Source organism: Manis pentadactyla, chromosome 1 (assembly GCF_030020395.1).
Source record: "Manis pentadactyla isolate mManPen7 chromosome 1, mManPen7.hap1, whole genome shotgun sequence".
NCBI classification, from domain to species: Eukaryota; Metazoa; Chordata; class Mammalia; order Pholidota; family Manidae; genus Manis; species Manis pentadactyla.
The window spans coordinates 186,669,717-186,697,347 of record NC_080019.1 but is presented as its reverse complement, the minus strand read 5'-3'; the positions used below and the strand labels follow the sequence as shown (position 1 = coordinate 186,697,347).

The 27,631-nt window shown below is 36.9% G+C and overlaps 2 protein-coding genes across 3 annotated transcripts in view; both read right to left on the bottom strand.

The window, feature by feature from the left end:
- MRPS6 (mitochondrial ribosomal protein S6) overlaps positions 1-27,631 on the bottom strand; it is a 65,592-nt gene that overhangs the window by 23,939 nt on the left and 14,022 nt on the right. The window lies entirely within an intron of this gene.
- Positions 11,124-27,631, bottom strand: part of SLC5A3 (solute carrier family 5 member 3) — a 30,204-nt gene continuing 13,696 nt past the window's right edge. The window contains exons 1-2 of one of the 2 annotated variants that reach the window (XM_036880233.2): positions 21,122-21,519; positions 11,124-20,840 (exon numbers count right to left, since the gene is read on the bottom strand). In XM_036880233.2, the coding sequence (XP_036736128.2) occupies positions 18,345-20,501 (2,157 nt within the window). In that variant the 5' untranslated portion in view covers positions 20,502-20,840; positions 21,122-21,519 and the 3' untranslated portion in view covers positions 11,124-18,344. Of the gene's footprint in view, positions 20,841-21,121; positions 21,520-27,631 lie in introns of those variants that run through there. The other variant, XM_036880232.2, reaches the window with a different exon arrangement.

The window sequence follows — 27,631 nt, the reverse complement described above, 5'->3', positions numbered from 1 at the left end:
AAAAGAACCCAGGGAAGGATGGAAAAAAAAATTCAGAAGAGCAAGAGTCCAAAGACTGCTGAGTTCAGCACATATTAAAGCAATACCAAAATGCAAATAATAAAGCAGAGAGTCATAGTTCATAACATGGCTGAATTTGTAAATGTAAAGGCAACAGAATACCCGGTGAAGTAATTTCAGTTGCAAGGTAGACAGAATGCCTTTAAATCATAAATAGGACTACCTTAAATGCAGTGGGCATCCAAGGGGCCCCTAGTCATGATTACAAGAAATTCAATTTTGTATGAATTTACTAGCTGTTAACTACTTATGTACCTAGATTAATAGAAAATCTGTGTAGTTAACCATAATGCAGTTTTGTTCCTTAATCAATCCATTTGTTTCCAAGATCTCAAGTCAGAGTATCAAGAGTATCAACCAGATGTCATCTAAGGACAAATTTGGGGGCTCATTTGCATATAATCAATCATTCATGATTTGGGTAAATCAAAGGAAGAAGGCAGAAACACCAAGGCATCCCTCTAGAGCACACTGGAAGTATCTGGGGAGCTTTAATATTGAGTTCCTGTCTCACCCTCAGATATTTGAATTCAACTGGCCAGAGGATTCAAACATCCTGGGCAGTAGGATTTCTCAAAGCTCCCCAGGTTCAGACAAAGGTGAGAATATTTTCCTAGCAAGTTGGCTGGCTTCTCATTAGCCCAAAGGTGAATGATTCTGGCTGAACTTCAGTTTATAAAGGATTTTCAGCAATGATCTCCTACAACTCTATAAGGGAATATAAAAAGCTCCACTTTTCTCATAGTAATGAAGCCCTCCCTGGATGAGAAATGGAGACATAATGTCTTGTCTGAGGGTTTCAGCTCTGGGCAAGTTCACTATGGATTCAGTGAGACAGAGAAATGACAACTGAAGTTCTTAGGGTAAAAGGATTTATACTTGGCTTTCTTTATTCTCAGGGTGGCAGGTCAAGCACTAGGATCACATTTGCATCCAGCAGTCTGCAGGTCCATAATCTATCTTCGTCTCTGCCTCCACCCAGAGCATTGGTCAGAGCTCTTTACATAGTGTCTCAGTCAGTAAGAGCTCACTGCCTATGGGTGTGGAAGAATTAGCTAGCAGTAGGCCAATTACATCAAGTAGTTTAGGGTCAGGTAAGGATCCTAGCCATTGGAACTTCCCTTTCCCCTATAGATGATAATCCCAATAGGTGACTACTACTGGTTAATATTACTTCAACAGTTAGAAACAATGCCAAAATTAACATACCCATACTTGCTATTTTGAGGACATCTCAAATAGGAAAAATATCAGTTGACTGGATTAAGAGAAATTTTCAAATTTCTTTTTCTGGGATATTTCCATTTCCACTCTCCCCTCCTCCCTCCAGATGCATTTACAGATGAATAAAAGAAGATGGGAAACAGGGAGATTGGCAAGAGTTCTGGTTACTATGGCAGCAAGTAAATGAAATGGCAAAGCTCATGAAACTGATATTGAGTACGAATCAGGTAGACATCAAACTACCTGTCTTATTGATTGCTCTTCTTCATGTACAATTCAGTTTCCTGCCTTCACCTTATTGTACAACCTGTTTAGAGAGAAGGGGGACAGCTCTGAAATGACACGGTGACCAGAGGAGGTGAGAATCAGCAAAGGATTTTGCCAGTAAACACAACAGCATTAAAAGAAAATCCTGTTAGATCTTGTAAAGATAGCCTAGGCTATCTTCCAAACACCAGTGTACAGATTTAGGAAAAATATCAGTTGACTGGATTAAGAGAAATTTTTAAAAATATGCATTTGATAGAAACTTGGGCTCTGGCAAGAAAGTAAGATTTGCACATCTTACTGAAAGATAAAAAGTGTGCCAACCAACCAGGGCACTGCAGTGGTGCCTAATTCAAGCAATGGGAAGAAGGCACTTAAGGGACTGCACTGCTCTGAAGAGCAGGGAGGAGAAAGGATGTGAGTACAGAGGAATTAAAGGAACAAATCCATCCTTCAAGGTTCAGCTACCTCCTAGCAGTGTGCCTTTCCTCTGTAATCCCATGTGTATCCTTCTCATTCCACATACATCTTGTCAGTGTAATTTCATAGGAGTACACCCTCTTCCCTAAGCCTCTTTTAAGGTTGTGTCTAACTCATCTTTACTGGATGCTGTAGACGCAAAGAACCTGGTATATAAGACATGCTCAATAAATGTTTGATGAAGACATTAAGTAAAAGAATAAATGAAAAATCAGAGATGAAAGCTGCTAATTGTACTTAATTCAACTAGAAAGAAAAAATTAAATCAACTCATAAAATTTAAGAAATACAATCTTCATTGCAAAGAATAAAGCAGCACCACTTTATTTCTGAAAAGTAGAGATACAGTCAAGCTAAAGCACATTCTCTCATCAAAAACAGAAATGCACAATCAATGAACTAGAAATAAAAAGGTAAAAGATGGGAATAAAAACAAAGATAAAAGACTCCATTCCAAAACTACTAGAACTAATATCTGAATTCAGCAAAGTTGCAGGATACAAAATTAATACACAGAAATCTGAGGCTTTCCTATACACTAATGATGAACTAACAGAAAGAGAAATCAGGAAAACAATTCCATTCACAATTGCATCAAAAAGAATAAAATACCTAGGAATAAACCCAACTAAGGAAGTGAAAGACCTATACCCTGAAAACTACAAGACACTCTTAAGAGAGATTAAAGAGGACACTAACAAACGGAAACTCATCCCATGCTCTTGGCTAGGAAGAATTAATATTGTCAAAATGGCCATCCTGCCTAAAGCAATATACAGATTCAATGCAATGCCTATCAAAATACCAACAACATCCGTCAACAAACTGAAACAAATAGTTTTAAAATTCATATGGAACCACCAAAGACCCCAAATAGCCAAAGCAATCCTGAGAAGGAAGAATAAAGCAGGGGGTATCTCGCTTCCCAACTTAAAGCTCTACTACAAAGCCACAGTAATCAAGAAAATTTGGTACTGGCACAAGAACAGACCCACAGACCAGTGGAACAGAATAGAGTCCATGATACTAACCCAAACATATACAGTCACAATTAATACATGATAAAGGAGCCATGGACATGCAATGGGGAAATGACAGTCTCAAACAACTGGTGTTGGCAAAACTGGACAGCTACATGTAAGAGAATGAAACTGGATCACTGTCTAACCCCATACACAAAAGTAAATTCAAAGTGGATCAAAGACCTGAATGTAAGCCATGAAACCATAAAACTCTTTGAAAAAACATAGGCAAAAATCTCTTGGACATAAACATGAGCAACTTCTTCATGAACATATCTTCCCAGGCAAGGGAAACAAAAGCGAAAATGAACAACTGGGACTACATCAAGCTGAAAAGCTTCTGTACAGCAAAGGACACCACCAATAGAATAAAAAGGCATCCTACAGTATGGGAGAATATATTCATAAATGACAGATCTGATAAAGGTTGACATCCAAAATATATAAACAGCTCATGCACCTCATCAAACAAAAAGCAAATAATCCAATCAAAAAATGGTCAGAGGAACTGAACAGACAGTTCTCCAAAGAAGAAATTCAGATGGCCAACAGACATATGAAAAGATGCTCCACATCACTAGTCATCAGAGAAATGTGAATTAAAACCACAATGAGATATCACCTCACACCAGTAAGGATCGCCACCATCCAAAAGACAAACAACAACAAATGTTGGCAAGGATGTGGAGAAAGGGGAACCCTCCTAACACTGCTGGTGGGAATGTAAATTAGTTCAACCATTGTGCAAAGTAGTAAGGAGATTCCTCAAAAAACTCAAAATAGAAATACCATTTGACCCAGGAATTCCACTCCTAGGAATTTACCCTAAGAATGCAGCAGCCCAGTTTCAAAAAGACATATGCACCCCTATGTTTAACGCAGCACTATTTACAATAGCCAAGAAATGAAAGCAACCTAAGTGTCCATCAGTAGATGAATGGATAAAGAAGATGTGGTACATATACACAATGGAATATTATTCAGCCACAAGAAGAAAACAAACCCTACCATTTGCAACAGCATGGATGGAGCTAGAGGGTATTATGCTCAGTGAAATAAGCCAGGCAGAGAAAGACAAGTACCAAATGATTTCACTCATCTGTGGAGCATAAGAACAAAGAAAAAACTGAAGGAGCAAAACATCAGCAGACTCACAGAACCCAAGAATGGACTAATAGTTACCAAAGGGAAAGGGAAAGGGACCGGGGAGGATGGGTGGGAAGGGAGGGATAAGGTAGGGGAAAAAAAAGGGGGGCATTATGATTAGCATGCATAATGTGGGGGTGGGGGGCACGGGGAAGGCTGTACAGCATGGAAAGGACAGGTAGTGATTCTACAGCATCTTACTACCCTGATGGACAGTGACTGCAATGGGGTATGTGGGGGGAACATGGTGATGGGAGGAGTCTAGTAAACTTAATGTTCCTCATGTAATTGTAGATTAATGATACAAAAAAACAAAAAACAAAGATAAAGTTGTAGACTCATAACTTCTCAAGATTCTTGACCTCAACCTTCTAATTCTTGGGGTGTAACTAAAACATTGATGGACATTCTATTCCTAGAGTAAGCAGGGACTATTACAGCAAAACCCAGACTCTGAAATACTACAAAAACTTCAGGTAACTGAGTCAGCAAGTCACACTGTCTGTACATACTGCCTATGCAGACAATAGGATTTTATAGAAAATCTGTCATAGGGTATGACAAAAGAAATTTCAAATTAGAATTGTAAGGAAAGTAAAACCAAGGGAATGGTAGTTGTCATTTTGTTGTCTGATCCTCATTCCTAGAGTCCAGCATCAGCAGAATCTACCCTGTACTACTGTACCTGGGGGTAACGTATTCAATATGGAGGCCACATATGAAAATGGACATCAATTGCCTCAAAGTTATCCAGAGAAACACAAAAGACAGAGAAGATAAAGGATCTGAAATCCATGACCTGTGCTACACACTTGAGAATGGAGAAAATTAAACCCGATTTTGAGACTTAAGTGTATACTTATCTTGACTATTTATCTTCAAATACTCAAAGGGAAGAAAAGATAACACTTCAGAGTCAGAACTCAAGTACTGAATTAAAGTCAGAGGCAGACTTGAGGTAAGAAAACCTTTTAAAAGCAGACTTTCTAAAGTGAAACGAACAGAATTCCAGGAAGGGGGACTTGTGTAAAGTTCTAGTTCTTGTGGGTTGTGGTTACATAGATGTGCACTTCACAATTACAGTTCATTCTCATTATTTGTAGAATCCATATATGCCAGTTTACTTACTGTTAAAATTTGTTTGTAGCCTCAAAATAACATGCCCACAACTTCTCCAGTTATTTGCAGACTTACGCATGCAGAGACTGGTAGAAAATTTGAGTCACCCGATTCACACATTCTCAGCTGAGGTCCAACAACACAAGGCTTTGCCTTATTTCAGCTCTCCCACTACAAACAAGTGTCCTTTTTGTGGTCTATGTATGCAGTGCCATATTTTTCTCATTTTTCTTTTTGGTGATGCTATTTAAAATGACCCCCAAGCATAATTAAGTGCTGTCTAGAGTTCCTAAGCACAAAAGACTGTGATGTCCCTTATGGAGAAAATTTGTGTATTAGATAAGCTTGTTCAGGCATGAGTTAGGTGCTACTGGCCTTGAGCTCCATGTTTATGAATCAATATATGCATATATATATATATATATATATATATATATATATATATATATAAAATATGGTATCTTTAAACAGAAAGGCATATAAAACAGGTTATGTACTGATCAGTTGATAAATATGTGGTATTTATCAGCCAGATACATCAGCCAGCTCACAGGAACCTACACGTTTTTCCCCAAGGGGCAATGACACAGTAATCACTAATTCAGTGTTAAGAGGAAACTTTATACGATGTAACTACCACAAATAACAATAACCAACCATATTCACTACATAGTACATCTGTTCATGTTTCATAGACTGAGTATGTTATATTCCACCATGAAAACATTTTGATAGGTAAGATTCATGCATTGTACAGAAGAATCAAACATACAGTATCTAAGCCCCCTTCAAAATGTAAGCTATTGTATTTAGAGAGATAAGCAGAATTTTTAAACTCCAACTGTGCTTCTGGCCATCAACATGTTCTTTTGGGAAGGGAAGAGATGGGAAAAAGGCTCTTAAATTTCAACCTTCAAATGTTAAGTGAAGAATGGATACCAGGGCTTCCCAGCAAAGTTGGAGACTTCAACATAAGCATCTAATTATGCTCCCTCCTGAAAACCTAATGGAACTACTGTAAAAGGATTTTTTTTTTTTGAAGATACAACTCTGCAAGAATGAGGGAGAAAACAGGGGAAAACAGCAATACAATTTTGAAAGAGAGAAAGTACATGGAAAAAGCAGCAAAGGGGAAAACTAAGAGTCAATCACATCTACCCTGCAGAATTCCTCAGAAGATCTGTGAACTGGCAACACAGGATACACCTCTGAAAGTGACAGTGAAGTGGGAAACTAAAATAAAGTTGGTTGAAATTTTACATAGCTAGGTCCCTAAATGCATGTTTTGAGGTTCATTCTTTAGAGTGGCTAAAACAAGGGACGTCTCTGGACTAGAAGACACAGTCACATCTGTAGGTGGGGTTATCATACCAAAAAGGGATTAAGAGAAAAAATGCATACTGAATGCTGAGACCCCTGTGCTCTTTCCCCACTAAGCTCCCAGACTAACCGTCCCACAAGGCTTTCTATCCTTCAGTCAAAACTCTTATCTTCTTTGAATAATCTGACCTGTTCAAAAGATCCTACAGGAGCCACCCTACAAACGTGATCCTGACTGGGGCAGGGAAAGTACAAAAATGAACCTGGAACACCTTGCTGTGCCAGAAAGGAAATACTCAAAAAAGGAAAATATGTCACAAAGGACACAGATACTAGCTGGAAAGGGGTCCCAGCAGCTAAATCTGGAAATATTTGAGCAAAATAATGATAGTAGTGGATAGTAAATAACTGTATTAAATGAAGTAATTCATGAGTTCACACCGATCAATAAATGAGGAAAAGGAGGAGCTCTTCATTTCAGTATTTAAAAAAAAAATTTTTAATTACAGCCAGGCTCCAAGGGCTGGACATGAAGCTGAGAAGATCATGCACATACTCAGAGCACTTTTAGTCTACTGTATCAAATATAAGCAAACCACCAACAATCAACACACATTTGAGAAAAGCCTGTAACATGAAGAGACCAACAAAAGAAAAAATTGGAGGAAAAAACAATGCAGGAGGAAAAAACTTCATTACCTCTAGGGATAAGAAGATAGGACATTCATGAAACAAGACTACAAAAAAAGACTCAGGGAACAAAGGAGCACTTAAAAATTAAATATCTGATAGAAATTTTAAAAAGCAAATTATTTTTCAACAAAAGGGTTGGAAGATACAGTTTAGAAACACCCCTAGGAAGAGCCAAAAGACAAAGAAAATTAAGAAAATTAAAGAACAAAAGACTGCATGAAACTAACTGGCCCAGTCCGTTAAGGCCCAAGAGCTGAATAAAAGGGGTTCCCAAAAGGGGAAAACAGAGGAGAATCATTATTCCAGAACTTAAGGACCCTGGGTGCGAAACTGAGAGCCCACTGAGGGCCAGCACAATGGAAGGAAAACTTTCCATCAAAGCACATGAAATTTAAGAACACAGGGGCTTAAAAAAGTAAAAAATAGTAATAGTCTTATGCTTACAAATTTCTGAAGGAAAATACTTTCCAATCTAGAATTCTATACTCAGCCAAACTTTCAAACAAATGTGAATAAAGACATCTATAGACGTGCAAAAACATTAATGTTAAGGAATGTAGGACTGAAAAAAAAGGAATAAATTTGTCAGTGATATCAGCAGATTTCTTGCAGTGGGAGGAGAAAAATTCAAACATAATGATGGGGGAAAGCTAAAAAGAAACCTGTGGTGCTGGTTTAGAAGTGGAGGCATCAGTAGATATGTATATGAATTTCCTAACAAGCACTCCCAAACCTTGGTTTCTAAATACCATTGCCTACTAAATGCTGATGCTGACTGGGCAGGGAAAGTACAAGATGAACCTAGAACACCTTGTTGTGCCAGAAAATAAGGAAATACTCAAAAAATGAAAATGTGTCACAAAGGACACAGATACTAGCTGGAAGGGAGTCCCAGCAGCTAAATCTGGAAAAGTGAGCAAAATGATGATAATAATATATTATAACCCACCAAATGAAATAATTCATGAGTTCATGCTGATAAATAAGGAAAAGGGGGAGCTCTTCACTTCAGTATTTTTAAAAATTTAGAGATCAGTTTTGTACTATCATGATAATAACTCAGGCAAGAATTTCAGTGGATGCTAAAATGAAGGGTTCAGGTCTGATGAATTAAATAAGTTATTTACACAGTCTCTAATAATATCCCCACAAATTACCTATTACTAAAAGGAGAAACTGTAACTTGACAGTGGAGAAACCTGGTGGACACCACCTTAACCAAATTTCAAAGTTAATGTCAACAATAACAGGACGTCATCGTACGCCTCCCAATGTGAGGCTGAGGACATACTGCTATGTTGAATTCCTGCCAAAAACGCAGAGGGTGAATCTAATCAGGAAAACAGATAAACCCAAATCGAGGGCCATTCACAAAATGACTGGCCTTTAAACTTCAAAAATGTGAATACCATGAAATACACGAAAGACTGAGGAACCATTCCAGATTAAAGGAGACGGACAGAAAAGCTAATGCAGCAGACTGACTTCTGAACTTAAGAAGTTCCTATAAAAAGACATTATTAGAACAGCAATATTTAAATAAGGACTACACATTAAAATACTTTATCGCTATTACTTTTCAGATTTTAATAACTGTATCATGATTACAAGTGATCATACTTAATACAACCTTAAGCAAGAATTTAGGAGGTAGAGGGGAATGATGTCTGCAACTTAATGTTCACGAGGTTCAGAAAAGTGTGTACAATTATAGAGAATAATGGAGCAAATGTGGCAAAACATTAACTACTGGCCAACCTCAATGAAGATGACTTCTGATGCTATTCTTACAATCTTCCTGTAACTTGAAATTATTTCAAAATTCAAGGTGAAAAAACTTGCATTTTAATCACTTACTCAATGATTTATATATAGCTCAATTCTTAGGCAATACCTATGAGTCCATGTTTACTGAGGGAAAGAATAGCAATAACTGGTAGGGGGAACTCAATGGAACCATACATGAGCCAAAAGAGAGGGAACTGAGGCACAGCTTCTTCAACTGAGACATGGAACACAGTATATTTTTATGGGTACACATGTGGTCATACTGAAAATACTCAGTCAAAGAAATGTAAATTTTTCATTTTATTCAAAGTTGGTACAGAAGTGCTAACATTTCCATAAAATAATTACTTTACTTCAGTTACAGGACAAAATACCACAGAAAGGAATATACTTTGCAAGAAATGTAGTTCATCTTAAGTTTCCAAATACTTTGAAGGCTAATGCAGCAGCTGGCAAAGTAACACACAGGACACAAAGAACAGTGTATCTTACAAAGTCAGTAATGAAAACTGACAAGTCTTAAGCAGATTTGCTTCACTTTCTCATTTTTTAAACAGTAACTTTTAAAAACACATTATACCAAGATTATACATGTCTACAATTTAAAAAATCAGATTGTATACAGTAGGCTAGAATAGTTAGAATTGTCAATGTGTGGTTAACAATTCTAAATCTACAATTTCAACTGTATTCCTTTCAATATGGAGTAACCTGGTTTATACCAAATTCTACTCCCTACTTGCAACTAAAACATTATACAATGAGATGAATCAGATTAGTCAAACCTTAAAAAAAAAAAGCTGTGGACAATGAAGGGTACACTGGAAATCAGTTTACAATTCTTAAAACTCACCAGTAACTCAACAACTCCATTTATCATTACATTTGGTCTATAATGCATAACTGACAATATGATACATGTGCACAATACACACCCCCAGTACACAAACTGGTCTTTTACAGAAAATCTGAACAAAGCATAATAGGCAGGATACTGGGAAAAATATTTTTCAACGTAGACATCTTTTAAAAATGCATTAATACTTACATATCAAAATTACTAGATAAAAGCAGCAGTACTCTGCTGACATTTGGCTTAAAAATAAAATGAATGAAGCAATTTCACAGGATATTAGAAAAGGAATTGGTTTTCTTCTTGAAGAAGACTACTAACTTTTGCACAGCAACTAGTTTTGATATCCACCTTATCAAAAAAAAAAGAGAAAGAAAGAAAGAAAAGAACTGAGAAGTGTTAACATAGTTCATATATGATTGCCAATACAGGTCTGGGCAACAGAATGAAATGTGGAAGCAAAGAATGAATAAATCCCTGCTCTATTTCTGAACTCTGTTGGCAATCTATAAAAAACTAAGCAATATTGGTGGGGGAAAGCAGGGTAACAGATTCCATACCATCACCTGACACTAATGTAATAAGTCATTATTATTAAAAAAAATACAGCTTTTACATTTTAACAACCCCACAGAAAAGTCCATGAGCAAAGGGCTTGTTGATCTGTTTGCCACTCAAAAGTTAGAGATCTCAAAGTGAAATCAGAAAATTCTAATTATACATATTTACAGCGCTAGGACTACTTTCACCTAGACTAATTAAAGCAATTTTCCATGGAATTAAAAATTAAAGATATTCTGCCAAAGGAATCTTCAAAAGTATTAAGTTCTTACAAACTATTAAAATTTAAAAACAACATTTAAAGGTACAGAACACTTACTACATAGGACTAACAGGTTATAACTGCCTCGCCTTATCACTATGGCTAAGCCAAAGATGTTCCTCAAATCTCTCCTTTTTCCTGCATTTCTGGTACCCCATCTGCTTATTACTCCTAAGCCTGAGGTTTTACATCTAAATAATGCTGTAGGTACACACCTGGCTACTTTTTGCTGGAGGAGGCAATCTCTCCCTCCAAGTGTTCAGGTTAACTTTTCTTGAACACCAGCCTTTATTCTTCACTCAAGAGTTGACAAAGTCTTTCCCTAAGATAAATAAAAAAATGAGGAGATGGGAATAAAGGTAGTACTTCTCTCCCATTCTGCATTAATATCCTTTGACATATAGGCAAAATCCAAGACAAAAATATATTCATTCTTGACAAACAAGGTCTATTCAAGTGAAGAAAGTGAGGGGGTAAGACAAGGGCAATGCCAAATACATTATTTTCTACTTTTGCACATTCACAGATTTCATCTCATCTAGTCTTGAAGCAGGTAACAGGACAGGGAAAAGAATCGTTTAGACTCTTCACAAGTATTACAAAAAGCAAAGCTGTTCATTTGGCAGATCTGTCTCAGAATTAGTTTGATGCTCAGAACGCTTGGATCAAATTCTGCTCTATTAAAATGAAGTGCAGTCAGGCATACGAAAAAGTAAAGATGACCTCATCTCTTACATACAAAACTGCACAAAGATGAGAGTCAAGTATTATTTGCCCTGTTAAATGTGAAATGCTTCCATATTTTCAGGTACTTTTGTTGGAAGGTAAAATTTCCTAAGATTTAAGATAAAAAACCAAGTACTCCAATGGCTCTACAGCTTATGTTTGTCCAACTGTTCATTCACTAAAACCTTCCAAGTCTGTCCTTGTTTCCTTAGTTCCAGACTGAAGGACAGAGCTCACAGACCTCCTTTGCGCTAGTAAACACCAAATAAAACTGCATTCTTGACATGTGTATTCTCTCCCTACACCAAAGTAGAACAAACTTACTCAGATTCCATTGAATCACACATCATTTAGGACCCATAACTTAGATACCTCATTGTCTTGGGCTTTCAATACTGTGGACATCATCCTAACAACTCCCAAGACAAAACACCTGGTGGGTTTTATGACTGGCACTTGTGGGATAATGAGAATACTGATACTCTTGTGCTTTCTACATGTGGAAATACAGACATGTGTGAACATAATTTTGTGCTTTCTATGGACCTTTAAGCTTTTTCCCTATCATGGAATGTGAAACTCATGTTACCTATATGTTCTCAAATATGCCTATCAAACCTACACTGGAAAATGTTAAAATATACTCACAGAATTAATAAGTAATCTTATATTTTTTAATTAAGGATATAAAAGAAATACAGATGAATTAATATTTCATCTACATAAATTGGAGCTACCTGGTTTCCTTGAACCTAAATAAATACTGCATATAAAGTATGCAAATATAAATCTATTTTTTTATTTTCATTAGTTATAACAAAATTTAAAAAGAGGAATTGTAACAAGAATTTTCTATCTAGAAAGGGAAACATATTAACTAGCAGAGTCAATACTGGTAACCAGAAGGCACTAATCAAAACACATAAATTTCAGAAACTGACTGTATTATTAAATACCCTATATATTGGTCTTTGCCAATTTGGGATTTCAGTAATAGCAATGAGCTTAATTTCAATTTCCAACAATTATTAACAAGAAATTGAGTTATTAAGGAACATTCCACTTACAGAAGTTGAGACTACAATGATATACTGAAAACTTTTCTAGACTGGTTTGTCCAGAGGCAATAAAAAGAATGTAAACATTCCTTTATCCAGCAACTCTAGGTACAAAGTGAATTTACCAAGATACGTGTGTCTCCAATGAGGTTGTGGTTATCTACTGTCAACTTGTGCTGTTGCTGAAATCAATGAAATATGTTATTTCCCTCACTGATAGAGTTCACTGACTATAAACTGTCTTGAACTGGGGTGGGGTAAGAAGGGTTTGGTTGGGTGGGGGGCTTCATTATAATGGGCAATAATTACTGTATAGTGCTTTCCTGAGGGGAGCAAAACCACTGCTCCTACACTAAGGAGAATCAGAGACCACTGTGCTTTGTCTTGACTTACTCTCAGTTGCTTATTTATTCTAACATCCCTCTTTGAAGGTGATATGAGTTCAGGTAACCAAACCAAACTTAAAAGTTGTTAAGTAAAGTAAGGTTATTGGTTTAAGTCAACAGCCTCAGATTAAGTAAAGCACATGAGATTAGTAAGGATACAGATACATCGAATCTTTTTTATTTCTGAATAAAAGATTGTATGCCAATAGCTAATGCTGTTAGTTACCAGATAAATGGGGTGTTTAACTCAAAACAAAAAAACTAACTCCTATCTTTTATAAAGGACTTGAGATGGAAACAGAAACATACATTTTATCAATTCTCATAACATTCCTTTAAAGGCGAATCAGTAGGTTAAAGCCTTATTCCCAGCACTGGAGAAAGAAGTTTTTCTTTATAAATAAAAACATTTATATGACTATGTGAATAATGGTATGAGACTCAGTGCTGGCAAAGCCTATTAATTATTTTGAACCTTAGCTGAATTCTGTTCCAGGAGTCAGATGAATACCTAATCTTCCAAAAGAGCGGAGAACTGACGAAAAGCATACCAAATTAAGAGAAGTGTCCTTAGTGGAGGAAAAGGGATGTGCAGCTCTCAGTTAAGTCAACTGAGTCTAACCAAGTCTGATAATCAAAACATTACTTTTTATATAATCCAGCTTCACACCTGTCTAGTACAAAAGGGGTTTCTCTATATGCCACCTGACTAGTTCCAGCTTTTTACCCTAAATTACTGCAAAAACAAGGGTTTTTGGCATCAAAACAAACACCATTCCTCTCTGCATTGTCATGCCATCATTTCAAAGGGATTGGGATGAATTTTAACTATTGCTGCTTAATTCTTGAAAAATGTTTTGAGAATAAAATACTGAATTATTAGAACTTTTATTATTAGTGATCACAAAGTCTGAGAAAACCATTCTTGAGTACAGTTTAAGCTAACAGAAATTTAGTATATTTGAACAAAACTATATTTAATGAATCATTATTTGGATCCAAGTCTTCAAAACTGGGGCAAAGTTGCACTCTTGCACACGATGGCAGTAAGCCTGAAAGTGAATTAAGCTGACAAAAGATCAAAACAATAATTTGTTAAGTGTTGAAAGAAAGAATAGGTGAAAAATTAAAGAAATATGAGGGAGGTAGAAGAGAAAGACCAGTCTCTCTGAATGGTGGGTATGTACACATACAAATAGGAACATACCCTATTTGTAAAGTCTGCTCAGGCTAATGTCAAAATTGAAATGACTTAAGCAATTTAACACCTGGCTAATGAGAAACCTTATGAATACTGAAGCCTAAAAGCATTTTTTTTCTACCAAAGTACCACTATCAAACATCATTTTAACCTCAAATATGTTAATAAACTCATACTTCATAATATTTAACATCAAACCAGGTTTCACAGGCTGAATCTTATTCACTGGTACCTATTCTATATGGGGAGAGGTTTAAACTGGTAGTCAAGGTGCTTCAAGTTCTAGCATTCAATGAGTAAGTCTATGTCCTTTAAGCTAATGTTTGTTCTTTACCAACTTGTCAAGTCTCTATCATCCAGGTACTTACCAGCATCTCACTTAATAGTTTTTCTGACCTCTTAGGAAAATTTTGTCCTGGCAAGTCTCTGCAATCATGTAATTCAACAGGAATAGTCTTTATATGTCTCTCAACTGAAACCTGGGGAATGGTGAGATATCACTACTAGATACCCATGTGGTCCTTCCAGCCATCATATCACAGATGAAAATGATACAAGGAAGTAAAGTATAAGGGAAAGCAAGTAAGCTCAATACTGACAAGTGGGAACACTGACAGGTCTAACATTTAAATAGCTAATAAGATATAGCCAGCTAGGGTGATAAAGAATAAGACAAAGCCATAGGCTATATATTAAATGATAGTCAAAGAGAAGAGGGAAGAACCATAACCCAGTATTTGGGAAGAAAGGGACTGAGAAATATGAAGACTTAAAGACCAATCACCTTGGACAAAACTTTTCAGCCCTCCTACCCTACCCTTAGCCTCAGGTTAGGTAACTGAGTAAACAACCTTCCTAACTCAGTTCTTTAAACATGAAGTTTCACAGATAGATGGGGCCCTGCTAATTACCTGAGATATCATCCCTTAATACTAAGCTATGTGACCCTGGCCAGTCTCTTCATGAAAATGAGACCGTGGATCCTTTGAGCCAAGTGAAAAAGAAGCCTTGGTAGACCAGATCTGCTGAATTTAGGCCAAAGGACACAGTACCTATGCCATTGCTTGATCTTCTTTAAACTAAAGAAAAGTGTGATAACCTCACCAGGAAAGAATGGTTGGGGAAAAGACTGGCTCAGCTGTTTCAAAAGCCATTTCTACTATCTTGGGGTGGCAGGACAAAATATTCTTGGGAAATTAGAGGTCCTACAAAAGAGCCAATAGTCATTCCACATACCAGAGGAATAAGCTCTTCTCATCAGATCTTGAGACTAAGAATACTTGAGAGGACAAAACTCTTAAGAATTGGGGATACCATTAACAGAAGGTAAGACAGTATTTTTTCCCACCTTTGAAAGGACAGTGTCCTCACTTTATTTTGACCGTTAGCTGTTTTAGTCAGTATCACTCTTGGTCAATTCTGAGCCTTGGCTTGAGCCAATATAAAAATATATACATGTGAATAACAGAGATCAGCATCATTTAGGACCCATTTAGTGTAAAGTACAAACATTTTGCTAGCTTAAGACGAACCAAGTATCATTCCATGAACAATCATTCTAATGAAATACAGACTGAAGAACAGTCCTTGAAATGAAGTTGCAATCAGCAATTTACATACTTATTCAAGCACATTATCTATTACTGGGAAGCAATAAAAAGGGCAAGCTTCAGGGACTTCAGTCTAAATAAAGTGATGTTTATACGGGCAAGAATAAACAGTCCTAATGGATATGCTAATAGTCATTCCTTATTTACATACATTTGTACTCTAAACTTGACCTGATCTGTATACACACAAGTAGATACAAAATGATGTATTTTATGTATGGCGCACACTAAGACAACAGCAGAGAGAGGGTAGAGAGACCCTAATACTCTAAACTATTAGGACTCAACATTAAATAAAGGGAGGAGAAATCCACATAAACACCACCTAGTCATTTGTGCTGTAAATGGAAAGGGTAGGAAGGCTGCCCAACCAATACGTCAATCCTCACTGCTGACTTACACAGCAATGTGTTCAGAGTCAAAAAAAATCTTAATTTCTACAATTAAATGCCAATTTGAAAGATCTAAGATCCTATTATTTCCCTAAATGCCAAAAAGTTGTCTCAAAGGAAGAACAGTTCCTTTGAGAAAAGGACAACCATGAGTCCAGATTTGGACACTTGGTTTCTATTCTTCCAAGTGATTTTCTAACCTTGCACATGATACAGCCTCAACCTCCATACAAGAAGAGGATGGTCCCAATTTATTTGGCCCCTAGCTTATAAATCTTAAGAATGAAATTGAGAAACAAAAAATCTACAAGGCACTCTTAACTTTCAGAAATCATGCTATTCATACATGAATTATTTTTTTATCTACAGACCCAGTCCATCAGAAAGCAGTCTGGAGATGGGAAGACATTATACTACACAATAATTTCTAAAAATCAACTTTGGACTAATCAAGTCCATCACAATGAAACTAGTTTACAGACTACAAAAAAATTTAAAGTCATCAGGACTGAGTTTTGATTCAAAATCTACAAAAGTATCTAAAAAAGTAATACTTTTCCCTAACGAATACAAGCTTAATAAAATCATGCAATTTAAAAAGTATCAGATACTACAGAAAAATCAAAGAAAGTAGATACACAACTAGTCTCCTTCATCTATCATGGAGGATAAAGGACAGTGTTGAGTGTATAGACACAGAACTACATAATTTGTAGACGTTTTCTCTAACATCTTTTGTACCCTGTCCTCATGAAGGGTGATCAGAATGTGAAAAATAGATTCCCATCTATTAAGGCTGCAACTGGGTGCCAAGCCCTGTCAAGATAAAGGGTCCTATAATTACACAAATCATATAATATCCTCCACAAGACACACTACTAAACCTGAAAGTTCTTGTTCATAGCACCTCCTGAACATGCTATCCATTCTCAGCAAGATTATTCCAATGGCAAAGCATACACCAAGTCTTCTGTTACTGATGGCCAGTGTGCATTGAAACATCCACATGCTCTAAGTTATTGTAACTCTTTAAACAAAAATGTAGAGGCTGTGTACAGATGGCAAATTTTTTGAAATAGTAAATCAGAAAAAAGACTTATCAAGGATAGAACATGATCTCAGAATTAAAATTTCCCTCTAAAAAGTCGACCTCAATATATGACCAAATGAAGTAGGGCAACCCAGCACAAAAGCAGTGTCAATTTTTCTTCAAATTTCTAGACCTATCTTCCAACTGGATCCACTTGGGAAGGCATCTGGATAATAATACTATCAAATGACAAGAACAAAGCTAGATAATTAGAGGAGTATGAGTAATCACCTGTTTGGCATAAGTCAATCAAACACTGTTTCAGGACTGCTAATTCCCAAATTATATGAACACTTTAATTTGGTCAATGCATTTGGGGATCATCAGCAATGTTTACTTCATTTTCTCCCCCATAATCACTTAACGATACAATCATGACATAACTTTAAAAAGACAGACTTGGTGGTCATTTAACTATGGTTCATCTAAACTTCAGTCAAAAGAGGAAGAAAAAAGGAACCGAAATTTTTTCCCAACATTGCATATATTGGTGGTACAAGAATAGCTACAGATAAACATTCTTCCTTTCTTTGACAATCAGAATCCATAGGCTCATGCTAACAAACTTGGCAAACTAACTTGCCCTGAAGCAAGTACCCCACAAGCACATTAGATTTTCAGTACATAACTGATTACAATGTCTACAAATTCAGTTTTTTAAAATAGTTGGAGGGATTTCAGAGACAGAGAAAAAACTTTGACATGAGCAAGGATTCTACTTCAGAATAAGAAAGTTTACCAAGATTTGGCAGTGCAGACAGTATACCCTATTTATGATATCAGCATATATTCTGCTCTGGGTATTCTATGAGAATAATTGGTCTCTCCTTACTTTGGTATGGAAATTTTTACACCACATTTGCACAATTCAGTCTGACAAACAAGTTTTACTTCATTTAGGTTGAAAATTTTACTTTCATCCATCTCTGGGAAAATAAAGTCTTGCAAATAGATGATTTTCTGCTAAGTAAAATTCAGCTAAAACCTACAGCGTAAACAATGCCTGAGAGATGCGACAGTTACATTAAGTTTTTTTTCAAAGACCAGTATTTTTTTAAGTTAGTGTCTCATCATATCCTTAAAAGTTCATAAGGAGAAATAAACAAACATGAAAATTCCAAGTGAACACACAGCAAAAAGTCCAATATTTAGTATTAGTTTAACTTTTGGAGGTTCTTCCAACATTTGTAAACAAACAGCCTCCTCCTCCATCAGGTCTCTGAGACTTCTCTTGCTGAGGCTCTTACTTTTAAAGCCACAGAACCAATCTATGAACTTCCAGTACCGGCCTCCATCCTCTGTTTCTTTCTTTCTCTCTTTCTCACCCATGAGAGCCGCTTGCCCATTGGAATAAGCATCTACTGGTGTTTCGGCCTCTGAATGACCTAAAGAAGCCACTGGGTTACCCTCCTCTCTGCAGGTCACCAACAGATTAACATCTTCAGGCTGAAGGCCCTTGATGCTATCTTCAGATTTCCCATTGGGAATGATGTGGTTGATGGCCTCACTATTCTCATTGCATCTCAGAATGCTCTTTTCTTGCATTTTGTATGGTTCATCTTTCAGGGAGCAGCTCTCTTTCACCACCAGGCTCTTCTTAGACCAAAAGGTAGTGGTACGAATCTGCTCCTTTGTGGGAGGTGGCGTGAGAAGGCTAACAATTACAGTAATGAGTCCTGTGACCCAAAACAATGCTGTGGCCACATACATGTAATGGATGTCTTTGATGAAGCCTGGCCTGTTATCAGGTTGGTCACATTCTGGGGCACGGTAGGCAAAGGCCAGTGTCAAACGGACTGCTCCAAGAACAAAGCCAGCCATTCCACCATAGAAAGCCCCTTGTTCATTGCAGCGCTTCCAGAAAATTGCCAGAAGGAACAGGGCAGCAACTGGGGGAGTCAGGTAATCTGCTACCTCCTGAATGTAAAGGTACATCTGGCCTCCTTGCATCTCCACGATGATTGGCACCCATGCAATGCTGATCACCACCATAAAAGCCACAAATATCCTCCCCACAATCATTAGTTCCCGGGAGCTTGCACTCTTACGGATGAGTTTGTACACATCGAGGGTGAATATGGTACTGGCGCTGTTAAAGATAGAGTCCAAGTCACTCATCAGAGCTGCAATCATCACCGCCATCATTAATCCCCGGAGGCCCACAGGAACCAGCTTCATCACCAGACGTGGGTAAGCAATATTAGAGCACCCAGCTCTGCTTCCACATACTTGCATGCAGTGCTCTGGGTTGATGCAAGCTATATCATCAGCGAACAGTATCCTGGAAATCATTCCTGGGACAACTATGATAAACATTGGCAGAAGCTTCAAGAAGCCAGCCATAAGAGTAGAGCCTCTGGCATGAGCAATGTTTTTAGCCGCTAGGACCCTCTGCACGATGACTTGGTCAGCACACCAGTACCATACTGAAGCTGGGGTCTGCCCAAGAATGAATCCAGGCCAAGGAACATCTTCATCTGTTGGATTCCGCAACATTTTCAGTGCATCTTTCTTAGGGTGGACATTACAAGAATTTGTGTTGGAAAGGTTGTATGTCAACAAGATGGAAGTGACATTGGGTGAGGCCAACATGTACCTTCTCTTAACTTCCTCAAACCCACCAATCTCCATCATGCTAATAATCATAAGTGTGAGTGCCCCAACGATCATGAGCAGAGCCTGTAGAGTGTCTGTGTAGATCACTGCAACAAGGCCTCCGGTGACAGTCAGCAAAGCAGTCATGCCAATGAGCAGGATGACAGACACATAAAGGTTCCAACCCAAAGACTCCTGGATAAAGAGGGCACCCGAATACAGATCCACTGAGAGCTTGGTGAAGATATAGAGAATCAGAGACAGGGCTGCAAAATAGACCTGAATCCTATGGCCACCAAATCGCTTGGACAAGTATTCAGGCATGGTATATACCCCTGACCGGATGTAAATCGGGATGAAAACCCATCCCAGAAGTTGCAAAAGCAGTAAGGCATTGAATTCCCATGCGCCCACTGCAAATCCACTTGCAGCTCCAGATCCTGCCAGCCCAATGAAGTGCTCACTCCCAATATTGCTCACAAACAGAGAGGCACCAATCGCTACCCAGGTCATAGAGCGCCCCGCCAGGAAGTATCCACTCACGGTGCTTCTATTAGATTTCCACATGGCAAAAAAACCAATGCACATGACCAGGATAAAATACAGGGCCACTATGGCAATGTCTGCTGTCTCCAGTACAGCCCTCATTTTGGTAACTTTGTGAATAAAAGTGTCCAATGACAGAAGTGTCCGACTTTTTATTTACTCATTAGTAACCCCAGTCAAGTCTGTAAACCATACGTGAACTGGACTACACAGAGCAATACAGCAGGTCAAAGTCTTTGTCCTTTGGTTTGCTGTCTTGATGGTGGTGGTTGTGATAAACTTTGAAGGAGACAGTTTAAATTTTCCTCCGCTTCTTAATTGGGATTGAGAACTTAGCTCGTACTCTTAATCCACTCTCCACAAGACCATCAGCATTTACTCAGGTGCTGGAGGAGAAATTCTGAGTTGCAGCTAAGTCTAGTGAAGCCTACTGTACCAACCCTGCAAGGCAGCAAAGACAAAAGACAAAGATTGAATTAGAGGAGGGTCTCACCAAGCGATGAGGAAACTTTCAGTGTAGCAAAACGACGCAACAAGACATTCTTTATAAAAAGAAAAAAATCTTTTAAAATATACTTCAGTTCCATAGGAAAGAGCAATCTATACTAGCACAGCTGATACTTAAAGTCAGTGAGAGTATTTATGGTTTTGAACTAAGAACAAAAATTCATCAGCCTCATAACTAAGTGGCCTAACTTCTCTAGCAACTAAGAACGGCCTACCATGACATTGCCCTTTCTTGTCTTATTGTGGTAGTCTCAGATTGGAACAGGCACCAAGATCCTAAAGCACCTTAAAAGAGAGGGAAAAAAACACTAATTATTCATAATAAGTGCACCAAATTCAATCTTCAAATACTATGAATCCTAAAAGTAACACACTTCATAGCCAGTTTGGGTCCTGGATGGAAGAAGCAGGTGGTATTTACTAGGTGTTATCATCTACCCCCAAACAAAAACCATGTATCCCTTAGACTGTGCAAATCTATCATTATAAAATTTTCCTAACTTTCTACTACAAATGTCCATCTGTGGGAATTATACAGCAACACAAAAATTTTGAGAAGACTCTCGCCCTAAAGGGAAACAAGAGTCCACACAAAAATATATTTGGAACACACAACTTATAAAACCCTATAATTTTATTATGTTAGCTAGAAGACAGACATTGTAAGATTTTTAAGATTCAAAAAGGTAATTTCTTTCTTCCTTTTCATCAGGCAGTATTTCTGAGAGAATAAAGGCACTGACTCAGGTTTGATTTTGTTGAATATTTTTTACTAATGCTTTCTTGTTGAGGTTATAGAAATCAAGGAGAGGAAGAGAAAAATTTTCTGGAAGACTGAAAAATAATTTATTATTGTTATCTTCTAAGCCTCATCAAAACAGTCATTTGTCAACCATTAAATAAATTATCTTCAATAAGTCAATGAGATATTTTTCAGTCCTGAATTAAGAAAATCACTGCACAACAGACACTTAAATTTTACTAAAATCGAATTTATGAATTTCATGGTTTTTCTCCTGGAAGAGACAAATTCTCAGTCTTTGAAGTCAATTGTAATTGTAGCTGAAAGATCAATGTGAAAAACATTGTTATTCAGCCTAATGCCTTCCACACATTAATTTCTAAAGTGATTTCTCTTTTTGTGATAAAGGCAACCTCAGAGTGAAATGTTTTTCTATGCTTGACAGAACAGATGCTTTCTGATGAATCTCGGCATTTTCCTTTAAGTATCAGTAGCAAGCTTAAGTGCTATAAATGATACTAAAGCCACCTATTTTCAAAACTGTAAATAGACCATATTACAAAACTCAAAAGTGTACCTCTAACTGGTAAGGAAAGGACCTGGAAATGCCTAAAGATAAATGCTCTACTGAATTAGGTTATTAGGTCTAATTCATAATGCTGCCTGTATAGAAATATCTTAGACCCATCTTATGCCTTTTGTAAGCATAAAGCACTACAATAATTACAGTAAGAAAAGTGATTAAAATCCTTCCTTCTAAAAAGCCAGGGTCAATAATGACTGGCATAAATAAAACTACCATATGCAAAAACATAAAATATACTAAAAGTTGGGGCTTATAACACTTCATACTTGCCAAACCCTAAAGCTATTCATATTTCTGTGACCACTTTCCCCACCCTAAAAACTTTCAAGTTTATAAATAATTGGACATTTAGGAAAAATCATCCAAATTTTTAATAAAACCTTATGAGATAACTAATAAACATTATTTCAAAGGGTAACTTTACTGTTTTAAGTATACGAGTCAGGTCCTTAATTACAAAGAAAATTGTTGCTAGTTATGAAATCCTGCCTTCAACAGAGCTATCTATCCCTGTCATCCAACATCTAAGCCATACCCCTACCACCTGTTTCAACTTATACAGCTATGCTTGGCTCACCTACTCTCCTCAATGGCAGAAGCTGACCATGTGTTTCCCCAAGAAAGGACGAACACAGAATGTTTCTGGTTTTGTTTGGAGGGGTGCTGGGATGGGGTATATGTTGCAGCGGCTTGTTTGTTCAGGAAACAAAGTGCTCAGAAACAAAACAGGCACTTCCTTCGTTGATTAAGAAGCACTCCTAATATTAACATTGTTTTCCACTGTCAAATATGATATATGCAAGCCAAATATCTAAGCCATATTGTGCTCTCTGATGAATGCTCAGACTGATCCAACCCGACTTCTGTAGAACAGCAGGTAAGTTAGAAAAGATGTTCTGCCCACAAGCAGCAGCAGGGAGTGGCCAAACACTCGCTCAAGGCTGAGTTTTCAACTCTTCTGCCTGTGCTTCTTCCTCAGACCCTTCAAAAGCCATTGCCAACAGTCTCAGTCTCACTGGACACCCTACTTGTCTGTGAGCAGGTTTAAGATTTTTCCAATTTAAACAACAACAAAAAAATACATCCAGTGACCAGTACCCAGTAAAGACTAGAAAAGGATGAAAAAAAACAAGAATAGAACAATTCAGTTTGTAGAAATACATAAAATATGGTAATACAATGTACCTAATTTTTTCATTCTAGTCATGAATAGGTATTGTTAAAACCTTCAACTTTAGTCCTTTAGCAAATATACTGTGCACTCCTTAAAAATGGTTCTGAATAAAATATACAATAAAGGTTTGCGTATTTTTTCTCTTTCTTTTAAAGAAGCAAACATTTCTACAACACAAACACATTTGACTACTATCCAGGGTTCCTTCTAGAAAGAATATAAATTTTTAAAAATTTTCTTCAGATAAAATGAAGCTTTTTATGTTTTTATACCTGATTCACAGTTTGGGTAAACCCCTTAAGAAATGTGGGACAATAAAATAGGTATAATTAGGATAAGTATGTGGGTTGGTTCCTTAGTAGTGCATTTTTAAGTAAATTATTTCTATGAGAGTAATATTCGAAGTATGTATAAAGAAATGGTCTCCTCATGGTGAAGTGGAGTATAATAAATTTACCCAAATCTAAAAACACAAGTGTTGTGAAACAGAGCACACTCCCTCCCCAAAGGAGGGAGGGGGCTTCCTTCTCAAAAGGTAATGTTTTGTTGACAGGTTTGCACAAACTAGAATACAGTTTTGGTACTGTTTCATGGACTTGATGAATTAAATCACAACTGAAGAATTAATCTAAATAGAGAAGTATACATAAATACTTGCTGTGTTTGAATTACAAAAGTTAAGACCAAATTTCAATCAGCTAGCTATTAAATTCCTTCAGGTAATGTAATTGAAATATAATTAGTTACAATGACCAAATTCAACATCTCTATCTCTCTTCTACTATCTAGGGTGATCATTTAATATAGCACATCTTTTAAACTAGAAAGTTATTCTGGACAATCTGTAAAATCCAGGATATATGGTCATTCCAAAAACAAAGTCACCTGTCATAAAAACTAAAGAACAAGAAAAATAATCCCTCAGGGCCCCAAGTAATAATAAATTCAATGAGGCATGTGGACTAACAAAGGATAGAATACACTGATAGACTACACTGACCCTAAAAAGTAACCAAATAACACTCTTTTTAGCTTTGGAAGCAACTTAAAAACAACACACTCAAAGGACAATCTGAAAAGGCCTAGTCCAGCAACTGTCAACAGCAGGCTTGCCAAGTCTTGCTCATATTCTGATCCAGTAAAAAATACTTTAACAGCTAGTAATTTAATTAATAGAACACAGGGACATCACTAAAAAGTTACATGTGTAGGTGGTCTGTTCAAGAAAGCAAGACGAGCTTAGAAGGGCTAGGGTCCAAGTTGTCACTTCCTAACTGCATGATCTTACACAAATAGCACTCTCTCTATAAGCCTCAACTGTCTCATTTGTAAAATGAAACTGTCATCTAGCTCCTAATGTATTAATAAGGAACAAGTAACATATAGAAAGTTCATAATACCCTGTGCAACAGCAGTGCTTACTAAATTTTATTTTACCTTCTACAAGTTGCAGAGGCTGGAAGTGATGACATTGGCTTTCAAATTGTACTGTCAACTATATGCTAGGCACACTAGGTTCCTCACAAAATTAGATAACGAGAACTATATAAAATCACATTATTAAATAATCAGTTCTCTCACAAATATTTTAAAAAGAGGTTCCTAACCACCCCACCAACTTTTAGGTCTTATTCATTCAAATAAAATACAAAATAGAAAACCTCAATATATACAAAATTCTACTTAGAACTTTTCATATACGTTTTCACTTTCATCATCTCAAGTAAAGCAAATTCTACCAGTAGAATAGATTAATGGTGCTTAGAGTATACACATACTCATACATACTTCCTCAACCTTTGCATGCTTTAAAAATGTAGAGCATACTCAATAATACTACAGTATTTTTCTGTGTTGACAGATATTAACTACACTAGTTAAGGTGAACATTTAATAATGTAGATAACCACTGAATCACCTTTTGTACACTTAAAACCACTGTATTATTATATATCAACTATATGTCAATTAAAAAAATTTTAATGTAGAGCATAGATACAGAAGCTGTTTATCAATGACACTTAAAAGCAAAAGAACTGTTTTACACCTGAAACTAACATTTCAATTTTTAAAAATTAAAAAAAATCTGAAAACAAGTGCTCCTAATACAACTACTAGTAGAACTAAAGACAACATTTTAAAGGAGAAAAGGAAGAGCTCCACAAAACAAAAAGTCCCAGGCACGCGCTTCTTAGTTTAAACACAAAGAGCAAAAAAACCTTGACAAGTCCGCTGAAAGACCAGGATTCATCCAAGTTCTCATCATCCAAGCCCAAAGCTTTTGCCTTCATTCTCTGTCTCAGGTTAATAATCCCTTTCACCAGAGAACAAAAAATTAAGTCCCCAAGCTTTTCTTCATACACCTGACTCTGTTACCATGGGTTATATCAATCTATCCAAGCCAATCCCCTTTATTTGCTAACTCCATCTTTAAGACATTAGGTTAAAAGAATCAGCTAAATATGGTTTACAGAGCTAAAGAGTTCTCATAGTAAAATCTATGGACCAGTTTTCTTATTGAGTGTTTGTGACCACCTATCCTTTAGTTTGGGAGTAATAATAATTTGGCCCATACACCTTAAACCTTTCCTACCCTCCGTCTTCCCATTTCAGAGAATGGCAATTCCATCTTCATACTGTTCAAGCAAAATTATCAGTCATCCTTGATGACTTGGTCACTCCCTCTCAACCCACACAAAAATCAATCCATTAGCCTGTTGGCTCTGCATCAAAAATATATCCAAAATCAGACCACTTATCATCTCAACTGCTAGCACCATGGTCCAAATCACCATCCCATTTCACTTAACAAACTGCCCTAGCCTCTTACACTGTCTCCAGGCTCTGGCCCTTGGCCCACAAACAGCAAGCTGTCACCCACTTATTGACAATGCACAATGTACCAAACATGCCTTGACATTGGCTGTTCCTTATGCAGGGTACACTGCACTCCTAGATTTTCACGACTTGCTTTCCTTTCATTTACATCTTTGCTCAAAAGTAACTTCCCTAGCCATCTCAGTCCCTTATCTTTCCTTTTTTTTTTTTTTCCCAAGTACTAATTACCTTCTGACATACTATTAAACTTACTTATGTTTATTGTCTTCTCACTACCAGAATATAAACTCCGTGAAGGCAGAGATTCTTGTCTGTTCTGTTCATGATGTGGTCTGTCTACAACACTGTCCTGCATACTATAGATGCTCAAATGCTTGTTAAATAAAAGAATCAAATATTAAAGACTAGTACCTGAGTGTTTAAATTTAAATATCCTACACAATCATCAATAAAAACATTAAAAATAAAGTTTTTTTTTATAACAAGAGATGGCAGATTAAAACATGAAGCAGTAGAGCACTTCCTCCCCCACCAAAGTCAGCAAACTCAAACAGCTCTAACTGAGGGAGTGTGGAATAACAAGGCAAATTACATTAGGCAAGAATGCCCTTTGTTCAGATAAAAATCTCAATGAAGCCATGACGCAGTACAAGTCTGTATCTGAAGCCACCATCTGATTCTACCTACCCACCATAAGAGTGGCACACTTCCCTTCATTGTACTAACTCCATTTCAGGATGTGCTCCAGATTTTACCCCTGTATCTACTTCACAGTGTGCAGTGATATGCACAGATCTTCTCTATGCAAATATTATGGTTTGGTTCCACAGAATCAAGACAGGTCAGTGTGGGCAAGCTGCAGTTCCCTTCACCTGACTCTACACAAAGTCCTAGCATCCTGCTGATGTCAACTTAGGAAGAAACTCTTCCTTCTCCACCTCTCCATTACATTTGAAGAGTTAAATGTTACCCCCAAACTGAAAAAGTTACCTGAATAACTACCATGCACCAACACTAGTGCCAGGCACCATTTTTATACTACATGTACCAGCTCATCTTAATCCTCACAATACTCCAAGACAGGAATGATGATTACCTCCGATTTACAGATGACAAAATTGAGGACATATCAGAAAATCATTAAGGGAGTACAGAAACATCCTCTCTGAAATAAAGATGAATAATATATACCTTTACAACACATCCTAGGAAGATGTACATAAAAAAATAGGAATAAACACATCAGAAAAAATCTAGTTAAATCAATACAGAAGGAATGTTACAATTAGAAAATCACCTTTTGTAATCCTTAATGAATCATCATCAATGTTTAACGTTACCTCTAATCATGAGAAGGCAACTAGACAAATTCTAGGTAATGATTA